General features: G+C 37.5%; 1 protein-coding gene and 1 long non-coding RNA gene across 4 annotated transcripts in view; one reads left to right on the top strand and one right to left on the bottom strand.

Annotated features, from left to right (window-relative positions):
- LOC131791961 (tetratricopeptide repeat protein 28) overlaps positions 1–13,269 on the top strand; it is a 166,647-nt gene that overhangs the window by 141,414 nt on the left and 11,964 nt on the right. The window contains exons 1-5 of one of the 3 annotated variants that reach the window (XM_066167156.1): positions 3,369–3,607; positions 4,654–4,710; positions 5,596–5,663; positions 6,244–6,300; positions 6,974–7,030. In XM_066167156.1, coding sequence (XP_066023253.1) covers positions 5,651–5,663; positions 6,244–6,300; positions 6,974–7,030 — 127 coding nt within the window. In that variant the 5' untranslated portion in view covers positions 3,369–3,607; positions 4,654–4,710; positions 5,596–5,650. Of the gene's footprint in view, positions 1–3,368; positions 3,608–4,653; positions 4,711–5,595; positions 5,664–6,019; positions 6,104–6,243; positions 6,301–6,973; positions 7,031–13,269 lie in introns of those variants that run through there. The other 2 variants (XM_066167157.1, XM_066167158.1) reach the window with 2 other exon arrangements.
- LOC136281050 (uncharacterized) lies at positions 2,794–4,046 on the bottom strand. Its single transcript, XR_010717551.1, has 3 exons — positions 3,799–4,046; positions 3,595–3,705; positions 2,794–2,924 (listed from the first exon to the last, which is right to left on the bottom strand). It is a non-coding gene; the product is annotated as an uncharacterized lncRNA (long non-coding RNA).

The following is a 13,269-nucleotide window of genomic DNA, read 5'->3' as shown; positions in this document are numbered from 1 at the left end:
CTTTTATCAGTGGGTACTCAGTGTCCTACAGTGAGAGAGGGATGGGGTTTAACTTTTCATTGTCAAATTGTTAGTGTCCTTTTTTGTTATTTTCCCTCCAAAATTAATATACAGTCATCAACAAACCAAAACAAGATAAATGAGAGACTACAGTAAGTCACTAAGAGACAGGACTTCCATACTTTTTCTTCTTAAATTCAAATACCACCTACCTGAAATAATCTAATGATAGTCATTATACCAAAACAAAGTGTTTCATTCCTGATTGGTCTATTTTTAATGAATTGAAAAATAACTTGTTAAGTGCAACACAGGATTTCCATGCTACACATTGGCTTGAAATTAAAGCTTTTAAAGATAACAAAACAACACTAAACGTTTCAGCAGTTGAAAGATAACATAAAAATTCAATGGGTCCATCACCCTCTGCATTCTAATGAGGGATCAAATCAAACAATACAATTATCTTATTTCATTTTCTAACTGGTGGAAAATGTTTTGAGGAATGTGCTCTAGGAATGTACAAAGAGCAGTATTTGTATGAAGTTTTGTTGAGAACATATCATACATAAAAACATATCAAACAGCTCTGACATTTCATAATTTATGGTTACTCGTTATATGTTTTGAAAGTTTTCCAAACAGCACTCCAATGGCTAGTTTATTAACCAAAGCTTTTTTAAACATCACTCATGCCTTTAAATTAAGAGATGTACTTGAGCTCATGGGATTTCCCTCAGAAAAACATGAGTGATTAAATTAGATTTGTAGAATTGAGCAATAGAGAAAAGAAATTAAATTCATCATATTTGGAAGATGATACTCATGTAACTGTTATGCTGTCATGCTGTTATATACATTTTTGATCTGCTCCACTGTGCTCACATGTGCCAGTTCCTGCAAGAACACACGAACAGCTAAGGAAATCGCACAAGAACAATGCTATCATAGAATCCCTAATCTATACACATACATACCCTATTGTCTGTTTTTAACCCTTTACACTCTAACATTATTATATATGCATATTCTCCATATTTTTTTCTTTGTCTTCTGACAAGGAGAATTTGCTCAGCAATCAAAAGTTTTTTTTTTTTTTTGACAAGGAGAATTTGCTCAACAATTAAGAGCCTTTTTCGGTAGTAATCATTTCATCTATTTTCATGACCGTAATGTTGAATTTAGGGGTGATATTGTAAGGTGAAATTAGTTCCAAGTTACTATTTGGGGTTTGAGTAGTAGAGTGAGTTAATGTTCAAATGATAGAAAACCTAGTGTGCCTGGCCTTTTTTTTACTTGCTAACAAGGTATTAGTAAAATAGGGATTCCTATCATTAAAAAAAATTTATCATATTTTTTCAATTTTTTATTTCTCTAAAGTTTTCTTCTTATATGGTGATTTATTTTTGTTGCAGGCAAAGAGAATTTAAGTATAGAGACTTGAAAAAGGAGAACTGCATCTATTGCAGCAAAGTTCAGAGACAGAAGATGTCATGGGGGACCCACTCCCAAAAGCAAATTATGGTCAATGTGAAATATGTGACAATTACCCATACTTATTATAAAGCTTATTCTAAAATGGTGACCATTTTATGATTCCATTTTTAGTCACCCCAGATATGGTAATGTCATTTCCTTTGTACATTTCCAGTTTTCAAAAAGTGAGATTTTATTTTAAAACTGAAGTAGAAGACAATGTGTTGGGTAGTTGAACCCATGAACATGTTCAACTACAAAAATATCAGGCATTGAAAAGATTACTGGGTATTAATCATGAAAAAGTCAAGTTTCATCCATTGGTGGCTTGTTTTCAAACTTTTAAATTCTAATCATGATACTTGGCTGTCATCTGAAATCCAACAGCTTTAATATTTGTGTCTCAGTGTCTCCATCTTCTGTTGCTGAGATGTCAAAGTGGCAGTTCCACTGTGTGATGCTGATAATGATTTGTTTCTTACTGTGGCTCTCTTTGCTGAGCTTTTGGAAAGAGCATGTTATTAATTAAAAATACTCATGGCTCATTTCACCTCAGTTGGTTCTTGTAACAGAAAGGAGTACAAAACCCCACTTACACCCTAACACACCACAGGAAGCTCAGGCTTGAACAATAAGAGTTTGTCTGTAAATATATAAATACTGTATATAAACTGCTGCTCATAAGTGCCCCCCCCCCCCCATAAAAGCCCATCAATAGCTTTTCTTGTTTTTTTGTTTTTGTAATATCAAAGTAGGAAAAGCCCTGGTGCTGTGACTTGAACATGGAAATTTCAGTGATAGAAGAGCAAAGATGAACTTCAAGAGAAATGTCTGAACTTCAGTTTTTTTTATGTACCAGTTTTAATTCTGTTCCCAATGTATTGAAACTAATTTGAGTTATTATGACTTTTTAAAGCTGAATTAAAAGCGAGTAAATGCTAAACGTATTTTGATCAGCACACTATAGCCTTTTCTTTTCCAGTTTTGCGACCCCTCAGGTATAAGCCCTTCTGTTTATAAGCCCTCCTAAAACCCCTTTCGAAGCGTATAACCCATGAGCTTACAGTATGTTAGGCTTGTGGAACTTTAAGGATTTGCATCAGAAGGGATGGTCGTATTCTCAACTCAAAAGTTTGACTCTGTTCTGATTAAAAACAAAGTTAACACCCCCTCTTTTTTCGAATTTTCGAGGCTGCTTTGAAGCCAATTAGCTTGCTGTTTAGAGAGGTAAGAGAGGGAATAAAAACTAGTTATACGACCGTAAAGCAGCCCAAAAGAAACTCACAAGATTCAACTGAACAAACAACATAGAGACAAGTGAAGCCTGTTTTTATTCAAAACTATTTCAAATTTCTAGGTTAAAAATGCAGCCGGTTCATTCTCGGACAAATCCCCACATTTCGCTCGTCGGCTAAATCAAGGAGGCTCACTGTGCGAACTTGGACTACCTGTGGACCGGTCAGTCACGCATTCAGTGTGCAACTTTAAAACAAGAAAAGGGTAGGATTCCCTTAAATGCTTCATTTATTTCAATGGTAGGGAGAATAGGGGAGGGGGGGAGGGGCTGATGTTAGCCTTAATTCTTGTCACGCACTTGGTTGATGGAAATATGCAAAAGAGGGATCAGGAAATCGTGACCATCGACTTTAACTCGCCCGGTCCTTTGCTTCTCTCTATTCTTACTTTGGGAAAATCTATCGGTTTGACTTATCTTCGGACAATCATGAAAATGACAACGATCTAACCAAGATAAACGCAAATCAAATTTACTCACTAAATAAATATAGGGATCAGAGGAATGTAGGCGTAAACTAAGGCAAAGACCTCAACAAGTGGTCGCGTGACAGTAAGGAAATTTAAATTCCGTTGTCAAGTCATGTGATTATTTGAATTAAGCGAATGTCAAGATTACATATTTAAATTCTAGGAATCAAAGGAAGCGATCAATCGAAGGTCATTCGTCTTCCGCCTCTCGACTTGTTGAATTTCTTGATCGTAAAAGTGCTCTACAGTTACCTACAATTCATTTAGTTTTACGCCTTAGTCGAGAGAAAAAAAACTTTAGCTGTGGGTGAATTTTCCCAAGAACTTCGAGTAACGGATTGGTTGAATCTTTACCTCTGTGTTCCAGGTAAGACTAAGTGCAGTAGTATAGAAGATATTTTGATGACGGTCGTTGTTTGCCAGTATCCCCAATTGCAGAGATGCCCCGAACAACCTGACCAAACCCTACCAAAAGCGAAGCAAGATTAAGTGAGTCGAGTCTGACGATAACGTAAGGGTTCAGGATGTTCGATAAACATTCGAGCGCGAGGTCGTTACCTTTCGTTTTATCAGAAATCTCCATGATAAACTTCTGAGCGCACGAACTATTGTCAAAATCTTTGGAAAGAGACGTACTTGTGAAAAGATCGGCTCGGTAGCTCGCTATGCTGGCATATAAACCATTTTCAGAACAAACTAAGCGTGTCATTAACTCAAGGAAGCGAGGTGTTGTTATGTTGATCAAGCGGTTGCAATATTTCCGTAGGTTGCTTGTCTTCGCAAGTCTATCTCTTTTGTCTCTCTTGTCGGCTGTTAATCATGTCTAACGCATGTAATGAGTGTGTTTCACGTTGTGTAGACGTTCATAATTTGATTTGACCGTTTATACACTCACATCGACTCGTATTAAAGAGTTTACAAATTGACTCGGTTTTGAAAATATTTCGCTATGTTTTCTGTAATAGCTTTAGGCAAGTGGCACCAATCGATATAATCAAAGGACGCGGGGGGAAACTTCTAAATCAGAGTAATCGAGAGAGCATCCCTCTTTCTTTCTCTGGAATATTGATTGTGTTAAATCCACGTCATGACTTTCATTTTCATTTTCACTTAATGAAGGGAAATTCCCTCTGCCTCTGGTGGCTTTCAGCTGGGAATTTTCCCTTTTTATACTTACGGCTATTCAAATTGAGCCACAGCTAAATTCTTTAATTTGAACTTAAGATTGTCATGTAAAGCATGAAATCACGGAATAAAGCTTATTAGAGATTAAGGTGTGCAAAGAAACCTCCGTTTTTTTCTTTTGTATTGTGGCTTGTTTAACTTGAAGTTCAACTGATAAATTTGGAAAATAAACTGATCGCTGAAGCGCTCGGCGAAGACAAATAATATTTTATTTGTGTTCTTTTTCAGTTAAGGAGGTTCCTCAAAGCAAGAGAGATCACGATCGTGAACAAGACAGCTCTACAGGTTTGGAAACACTAAATATGAATATAAGCTCTTCTCTGCAATGAAATCTTTTATGGTTAGAGTAGAGCTACGCTGATTTGCAAGTTAACTGTAAATACTGATAATGACATTAGATTTTGTTTAAAATTAAAATTAGTGCAACAACATGAAGATGGAGAAACAAGAAGCTTGATTATGCTGCAAATATTGCATGGCTTTGAAAGCCATTAACTAGAGCCTAACCGGAAAAAACTACCAGCTAGTCTGCTGTCATGCATCACTGGACATTAATAGGTTTTGTCCCTTCACAACAAAGCATAAGCATGTTTCAAAGCTGTTTTGTCAAACATTTCTTCATACAGGAGCTGCTCTTACCAATGTTTGTCGACTTCAAATGTAGTACATATTGAATCCTACGGAAAATTCAGTTTTTTGGTCATCTCTTTCTTATTCACATTCGATTAAGCCCGGTTTAGAGGAAGTTTATTTTAACGAAGTTTATTTCGCTACGCAAACTTTCTCTGTTACCACTAGAACACAGAAAGGTATTGAAAGACTTGGTATTTATTTCTAATGATAATCGGAGTGAGTGAAGTCCTATAGGCCACTTCCGAGGTTCAGTGATCTGGTGCCGAAATTACGGCACAAGGACGATGCTAAGAGAAAGTCGCTCTCATCGTTACTTCTTACCTGCGTTTGGTCCTTCGGGAAAAAAAAATTCGATGAGAGACACCAGAGCGCTAAAACTGTTGTCAAAATCTTTGGAAAGAGACGTACTCGTGAAAAATTCGGCTCGGGAGTTCGCTATGCTTGCATGTGAAAAATTTTCATAACAAACTAAGCGTGTCGTGAACTCAAGGAAACAAGGTGTGTTGTGTTGATCAAGCGGTTGTAATATTTCCGTAGGTTGCTCGTCTTCATAAATCTTCCGCTTTTATTTCTCTCTCATCCGCTGTTAATCATGTCTAACGCAGGTAAGTGTGTTTCACATCGTGTAGACGTTTATAATTTGATTAGACCGTTTATACAGTCACATCAACTCGTATTAAAGAGTTTACAAATTAACTCGGTTTTTTATTTCGCCATGTTTTCTGTAAGAGCTTTAGGTAAGTGGCACCAATAGATATAATCAAAGGACGCTGGGTGAAGCTTTCAAATCACTGTAGTCGAGAAGGCATCCCTCTTTCTTCCTCTTGAATATTGTCTGTGTTAAATTCAAGTCATGACTTTCATTTTCATTTTCACTTAATGAAGGGAAATTCCCTCTGCCCTCGGTCGCTTTCAGCTGGGAATTTTCCCTTTTTATACTTACGCCTATTCAAATTATTGAGCCGCAGCTAAATTCTTTAATTTGAACTTAAGATTGTCATGTAAGGGGTAAATTATCAGGGAATGAAGCTTATTATAGATTAAGGTGTGTAAAGAAAGCCTTGATGTTTTCATTTGTATCTTGGCTTGTTTAACTTGAACTTCAATTGATAAATTTGGAAAAACGAACTCATCGCTGAAGCGCTCGGCGAAGACAAATAATATTTTATTTGTGTTCTTTTTCAGCTAAGGAGGTTCTTCAAGGCAAGAGAGATCACGATCGTGAACAAGACAGCTCTTCAGGTTTGGAAACACTAAATATGAACATAAGCTCTTTTCTGCAATGAAATCTTTCATGCTTAGAGTAGAGCTACAGTGATTTGCAACTGTAAATACTGATAATGACATTTGATTTTGTTTAAAGACGTTTATAATTTGATTAGACCGTTTATACAGTCACATCGACTCGTATTAAAGAGTTTACAAATTAACTTGGTTTTTTATTTCGCCATGTTTTCTGTAAGAGCTTTAGGTAAGTGGCACCAATAGATCTAATCAAAGGTCGCTGGGTGAAGCTTCCAAATCACTGCAATCGAGAGGGCATCCCTCTTTCTCTCTCTGGAATATTGATTTGTTAAATCCAAGTCATGACTTTCATTTTCATTTTCACTTAATGAAGGGAAATTCTCTCTGCCCTCGGTCGCTTTCAGCTGGAAATTTTCCCTTTTTATACTTACGTTTATTTAAATTGAGCTGCAGCTAAATTTTTTCATTTTATCATAAAATTGTTGTATAAGGCATAAATTATCACGGAATAAAGCTTATTAGAGATTAAGGTGTGCAAAAAAATCTCAGATTTTTTCATTTGTATTGTGGCTTGTTTAACTTGAACTTCAACTGATTAATTCGGAAAATGAACTGATCGCTGAAGCGCTCGGGGAAGACACATAATATTTCCCTTTACGTTCTTTTTCAGCTATGGAGGTTCCTCAACGCAATAGAGATCGCGATTGTGAACAAGACAGCTCTCCAGGTTTGAAAACACTGAATATGAACATTAACACTTTTCTACAAGTAAATTTCTCATGCCTAGAGTAGAGCTACATATTTGCAAGTTAACTGCAAATATCGATCATAACCTTAACTTTTGTTTGAAAGTAAAATTAGTACAACGGCATGAAGATGGAGAAACAAGAAGCTTATTGATGCTGCAAATATTGCATGGCTTTCAGAGCTGTTAGTTGGATACTAACGGGAAAAAACTGCGGGCTAGTCTGCCATCTTTAGGTGGATACTTTAATCTCATTTTTCTTAAAGTGAAGTACCATTAGCATGAAACAGGTTCATACCCCGTTCATAACAAAGCTCAAAAATGTTTCAAAGCTGTTTTGTCAAACACAGTTTAAAATATTTTTCCGCATAGGAGCTGCTCAAACCAATATTTGTGGACTTCAAATTGAACGCTATGAAAAATTCACTATTTCAGTTCTCTGTTTCTGATTTACATTCGGTTAAGCCCGGTTTAAAAGAAATCTATCTAAGACGAGGTTTATTTCGCTAGGCAAACTTTATCTGTAACCATTTGAGCATAGAAAGGTATAGGAAAACTTGGTACTTATTTATAATGGTAATGAGACTGAGTAAAGTCCATTAGGCCACTTCCCAGTTCTCGCGGTTCAAAGATCTGGTACTGAAGTTACGACGCGAGGACGAGGCTAAGTGCAAATTCGCTCTCACTGCTTTAAGGTTTGTCCTTCGGGAAAAAATTCATACGCGTGCTAATTTCTCTTAAATCCTAACAAACTTTACATCGGAGGAAAGCTTAATAACTGCAGTTTATGATAAAAAATAATATATAGATTTAGCCAAGCCTAACAGCGCAGCTCTTGTTAGTTCATTTTCCAGCCCTTCACTATAATAGAGACTGTACTAAAACTCTTCCCTACTGGCTGTCGAAGCGTTTCTCCAAGGGGATTTAAAGACCAATCCGGGCAGTGGTGGGGGGGGGGGGGGGGGGGGGGGAAGAATTAACAGGGGCTGAAGCCGAGGGACGATGTCCTCAACACACATGTTAATCAGCGGTATTTTTAAGCAGCTGAGTACCCTCGTCAGTGTTCCTGATGGTTTGAGCAAATTTTCTAGGTAAAGCATGTTTTCCTCTTCAGATGTAGTGTGATGATGTGAGCATCAGTTGAAATAATACTAAGGTCGATCAATTTGCGAGTTATGGCTCCCAACGTGCCTCACGCGCCTGTAATAGACGAAGCTCAAGGACCTCAAAAAGCAACTGTGGAGTATGTCGCGTTTTTCTTAACGACAAGAGGAAATGCGGCGAGAATTTCTTGCAGTTTTCAGTTTTTGATCAAATTTCTGATGGTTTTTCAGTTTCTAATAGACTACAATGCCCCCTCTATTAATTAATATTTCTCTTATTTTGTATATATTTCATTTCACGTGCCTCTTTTCCTTTAATTTATTCAATATCATTTCGCACGCGCAAGAGAAAAGACGAAAAATGGGGCGAGGAGTAAGAAGGAATCAGGAGTAAAGAAAAATAGAAATACGAGAGCCTGATTATTAGAATTGAAATTCCCCATAAATTAAGCGTTTATGTGACTCTTTAAATAAGCGCTTGTCATTCTCTGTAATCGCCATGTCAGTACTTGCTTCAAATTTAGTGTTTTTTGGCGGCGATGCATGCAGCACGTAGGTGGTAGCGCGTGGGCCCGAAATGGACTTGTAGTTTCCCATTCTTCTTGAACGATATGTAGTCATTAGTAGACGCAATAACATCATTTGGCGGATCAAGAATTTCGCCCAGGATTCGTTGGGCAGAATCATTACCGTAGTACTCAAAGGCCATTTAAGTTTATACTTTCGGGTTGCAGAGCCCATAGTGTTTTCTAAGAGAGTAGCAGATGGTGTTTTCCCTGATCTTGCTCCCGAGGGTTGAGCGCTGGTTAAACCCCGCTTTCTGGCAAACTTAAGCTTATTATATCATGTAAGCGAGGAAGCGATCTCGTCTTTCTTTTCGGCAACGGCTTGAGCATGAGAGCATATCTTAGTTGCCTTCTAGTGAGGGCACTCGGACTCGACTTTTCCATTATCCATTAGGGAATAATTTGGCCTTTTCCCTGACTGACTTGCGACGGAAAAAGACCCTGATGCATCGGCTGTTGAAGGTCCTTGCCACAATGATTGCTAAGACCACCAGCCAGGGATTCCTCAAAATCGTCTTCGTTCTGTTCAGAAAGATCGCTTCCATCCACGTGTTTTTCGAAGTAGCTGTCGTTAAAATAAGAATAGAGCTTGCACCTTCTTGTCGTCTTTTCGAATTAGAGGTTCCTCTTTGCTCTTCATCTTTAACAAAACCTCCAATAGCTCGCCATCTTTTCCTTGCCCTGAAGATAAGCTGGTTGAGGCGCCTTTTTTTACCTAAATCCCTTGTTGCCTGGAATACTGCTTCTTTAGGACCCGTAGAGGACAAATTAGTGTCAATTTTCCGGATAACACGAGGCCTTTGTGCGCGTGTAACCAGGCGCATGCCCCCTTTCGGTGTTTTGGTGAGGCTTTTGAAAGATGTTTTCCTCGATAACATCATAGAATACTGTCACGTTGTTAAGAATGTCATTTCTTCGATCTCTCATGTGCACTATCCTCGCCCATCAACAGCTCCAAATCGTCATTATATTTAGGTGGAAGAATTCCCAGTGACAGTACTACCCGTGTGGATGACTTAGGTGGAAAAGGGAGATACTAGAAGAAGAGACTTCGTTTGACCCAAAGTGGAGAAATTTTTTCCCTCCCGATTTGAAGAATATTCATCAGAACTTTCACCTAGGCAGCAACATTGATTACTACTATTACGTTATTGAAAATCCTAAGTTATTCACAATGTATTTCCTCTGCCGGAGCGCAGTAGATCTGTGATTTCTGATGCTCCCGATGTGGGCTCCCGCGAGAAGGAATTCTCGGAAGTCGGTCAGGAGGGGGGATGGCAACAATAAGAACTGAGAGTTGCATAAAATTATCATTACTAACAGCCCCCATCTCAGTCCACCATCGAGCTTTTACTTCTACGTGAGAAAACTACACAGAATTCTTTAACGGTCTTAGTCTGGGCGGGCAAATCACTACCCACACGCACATTAAGACATACACAAGCACCCGGTCTTGGAAAGAAAGAAGAGAACGGACAAGGTAACTCCTGAAGTGGCCCTGAAACAAATGATTTTAAAGTACATTGATAAGTTCACGTCAGTGTCATACAGGTGTAAGTTAATTTGCGTACAAGCTATCGACATCGACACGATGTTTTCTTTATTTTCAGTTTTATTTTTGCTTTCTTTTTTAGTCGCCAACTTACAGACCTGCTATTGTATCAAAGTGTGTTACAGCTTTTAGTACATTTTTCGTCCGTTATCAAACAATGAAAATCCTAGTCTAAGAAAATAGGCACTGTAAAGAATATAAAAAGAGAGACACAGATGCATCGCTCTCAGTGATTTTCCCTTTCTTAAAAATTCGGAGTTTCATTTAATCTGGTACCTCTTTCGGGAATTTGGCTCTGAACTTTTTAATCCTGCCAAGAAATGAAATGAAAGAAGAGTTGATGCAGCATTTTAAAATAACTAAGCTGGAGAATGTGAGGGGAAGTTTCGGTTAAACGGTCAACACATGTATTAATAATCAGTTGCCATTATCTGTATGCTTGGAGCGTGCTTCCTCAGATTATTTGGTGGGGATGTGCTACCCGCTTCTCTAAATGCTGCCCCAATTTTATGATCCAATTTTATTCCAAAACATGCCATTTTCCACACCCAAAATTTATCTACTTTGCACTGAAAAATCTGTCGTCGAGGAACATTTTAACTTATGGGATTGTGGTATGCTCGAGATTGGATTCGAATTCGAGTTTGAGTTAAACTGGGTTGGATTTCAAGTTGAACTTCGAGTTACATCTCGAGTGTTATGAAAATAGTTCGAATAAATGGATTTTAATTTTATCACCCACATTACATAGGTAAATGCTGATATTTAAGCAATAAATCACACTTTCTATCGGTTTACCGGCGTATATCAACCACGTTTGGTAGCGCTTCGTGGTTTACAAACTTTTCTCGTATTCTCCAAACATTCTAAGTTTTCCTTTCTTTTTTTTTTTTTTTTTTCTCAGGTGGTGATAACAATAAAATTTCTAAATACTCCAAGATTTTTGCGGTTGTAGCCCATAAAGAGACAAGGGGACGATCTAACAGATAGGAAGAAAAACAATCGTTTTAATTATCTTCCTAAATTTGATTTCTTTCTGTAAGTCAATCACAGAGACTTCCAAAGCACAAAACAAGGAAGGTCTTGTCAAAATGGACTTGGACACCCCTTCGCAGATTTGGACCCCTCTACCAAACGTTCCTTTTAAGCATCCTTTGTATCATATTTGGCAACTAATTCTATTTGCAATTCTATTTATCGATGTTCATCTCAAAAACAACACAACATTCCTCAATAAAGATAAAGAAAAACAGCCATTTCGTTCCAATTCTACCGCATTTATTATAGCGAGTCGTACCGTATACGCAAGAACTAAACGCGAGCAAACTACTGCATTCGAACTGCTGAAATTGTTACAATAAATCTTTGCTTCTTCTGATGCCAATCAACATTGATACGACACGTCATAACAATAGTGAAGACTTTTGCGTCCAGTCACAATAATAACTCAGTTTGATTTTCTAATTTAATAAAATTCAACAGTGTCTAAACAAATCGAGGACTCGAGCAATCGGGATTCCAATGAAGTGAAAATAATTAAAGCTTTCACGCGTTTCACACTCGCATATCTAGCATTCCATGTTTCACACCTTTTTCAAGACAATAACGAAAAATCAAACGTTATCAAGTTTCACAGTTCGTTTCTATTCCAGAGTTTAGCGCTTTCGCTCTGGTTCACGAGAATGCTAAGTTGTGACGGGATGCTGAGAACAAGAGAACGTCAATACGCAAGTTTTGAATGAAAAACATATCGAGTAAGACGGGATTTTACGAATCTGAATTAAAAACAATAGTTTTAATTACCTTTCTACATTTAATTTCTTCCGATAAGTCAGACAGAAACTCGCAAAGTGCAAATCAAGAAGAGCCGAAACTACGACGGAAAAGCGTCACAAGTTGAGATCACCGATGAACCATTTTGATGTTTGTTATACTCGCAAACCTTTGCTTGTGCAGTTTTATTCTTTTAGAGCCATTCATTTTTTTGGCACGATATAATTATTTCAAAGGTAACACGGGTAGCCGGCCACCGTGTTGTGAAAAGTATCACGAAACACACATCTAACTTCGAGAAATTTCACAAGTATTTCATTTCATGTTGCCAACAAAAGCCATTTAAATTTGGCAATCTCCTCGTTTCTTTCTCCGAGAATAGACCAAAGTTAACTCGCACGGAAATGATGTAATACTATACATCGCGATTTAAATCGTTGAGCACACTAAATTTGAAATCGCACAAAGATGGAATGAAGGGTCTAAAGTTTTTCGGCGGTCTGATCCTTGAGTTTCCATGGTGTAAGGCTAATTTAGTAACGCCCTGATCAGGGACAAATAATTATTCCTTCGGCTCTAAGAGTTAATTTTTTCTCGTAAAAAAGAAGATCAACTCGAAGTTAAACTCGTAATCCAAATCAAAGTTTAACTCGAAGTTCAACTTGATTCTAACTCAAATCCAAACTCGATGGTTCGCCAAAAATCGAGCTAAACAAAAGAAATCACAACACTAATCCTGAACGCGCTCAGTGAAACTTTGTCGATTTGAAATACGATCTTTTTGCAAACATGCTGGAATTTTACAGATCTTCGCTCTTTGGATATGTATGGTGGTGTGATTTACTTTTCCTCGTGATTTGATGTTTTTTTTGTCTTTGAAAATTATAAGCGGAAACTCTCACCAATTACCGGGGAGTAAACATGCACTCACGTTTCTGGTATACTTCAAATCTCAATGTTTTAAAACACTAATAGTTACCTCTAGATAATGCTACTTTTCTCGTTTGACTAAAATGTGTTCTTTTACGGCTGCAGTTTTGCATTTCTGTGGTCTTTTTCCCCGGAAAATGTGAAAACTTTTCCTTAGTGTTAGCAGATATATGATGATTTCAGAACTGGACTAATCGACAAAAATATTGTGTTATCTCTTTGATCATTAGTTCAATATACTTGTGGAATTTAGGTTGCTTAGAGTGTAAAAAAGGAAATTCAGGTAAATTGGAAATT

This window comes from Pocillopora verrucosa, chromosome 5 (assembly GCF_036669915.1).
Source record: "Pocillopora verrucosa isolate sample1 chromosome 5, ASM3666991v2, whole genome shotgun sequence".
In the NCBI taxonomy this organism is placed as follows: Eukaryota; Metazoa; Cnidaria; class Anthozoa; order Scleractinia; family Pocilloporidae; genus Pocillopora; species Pocillopora verrucosa.
This window is presented reverse-complemented; position numbering and strand designations above follow the sequence as displayed.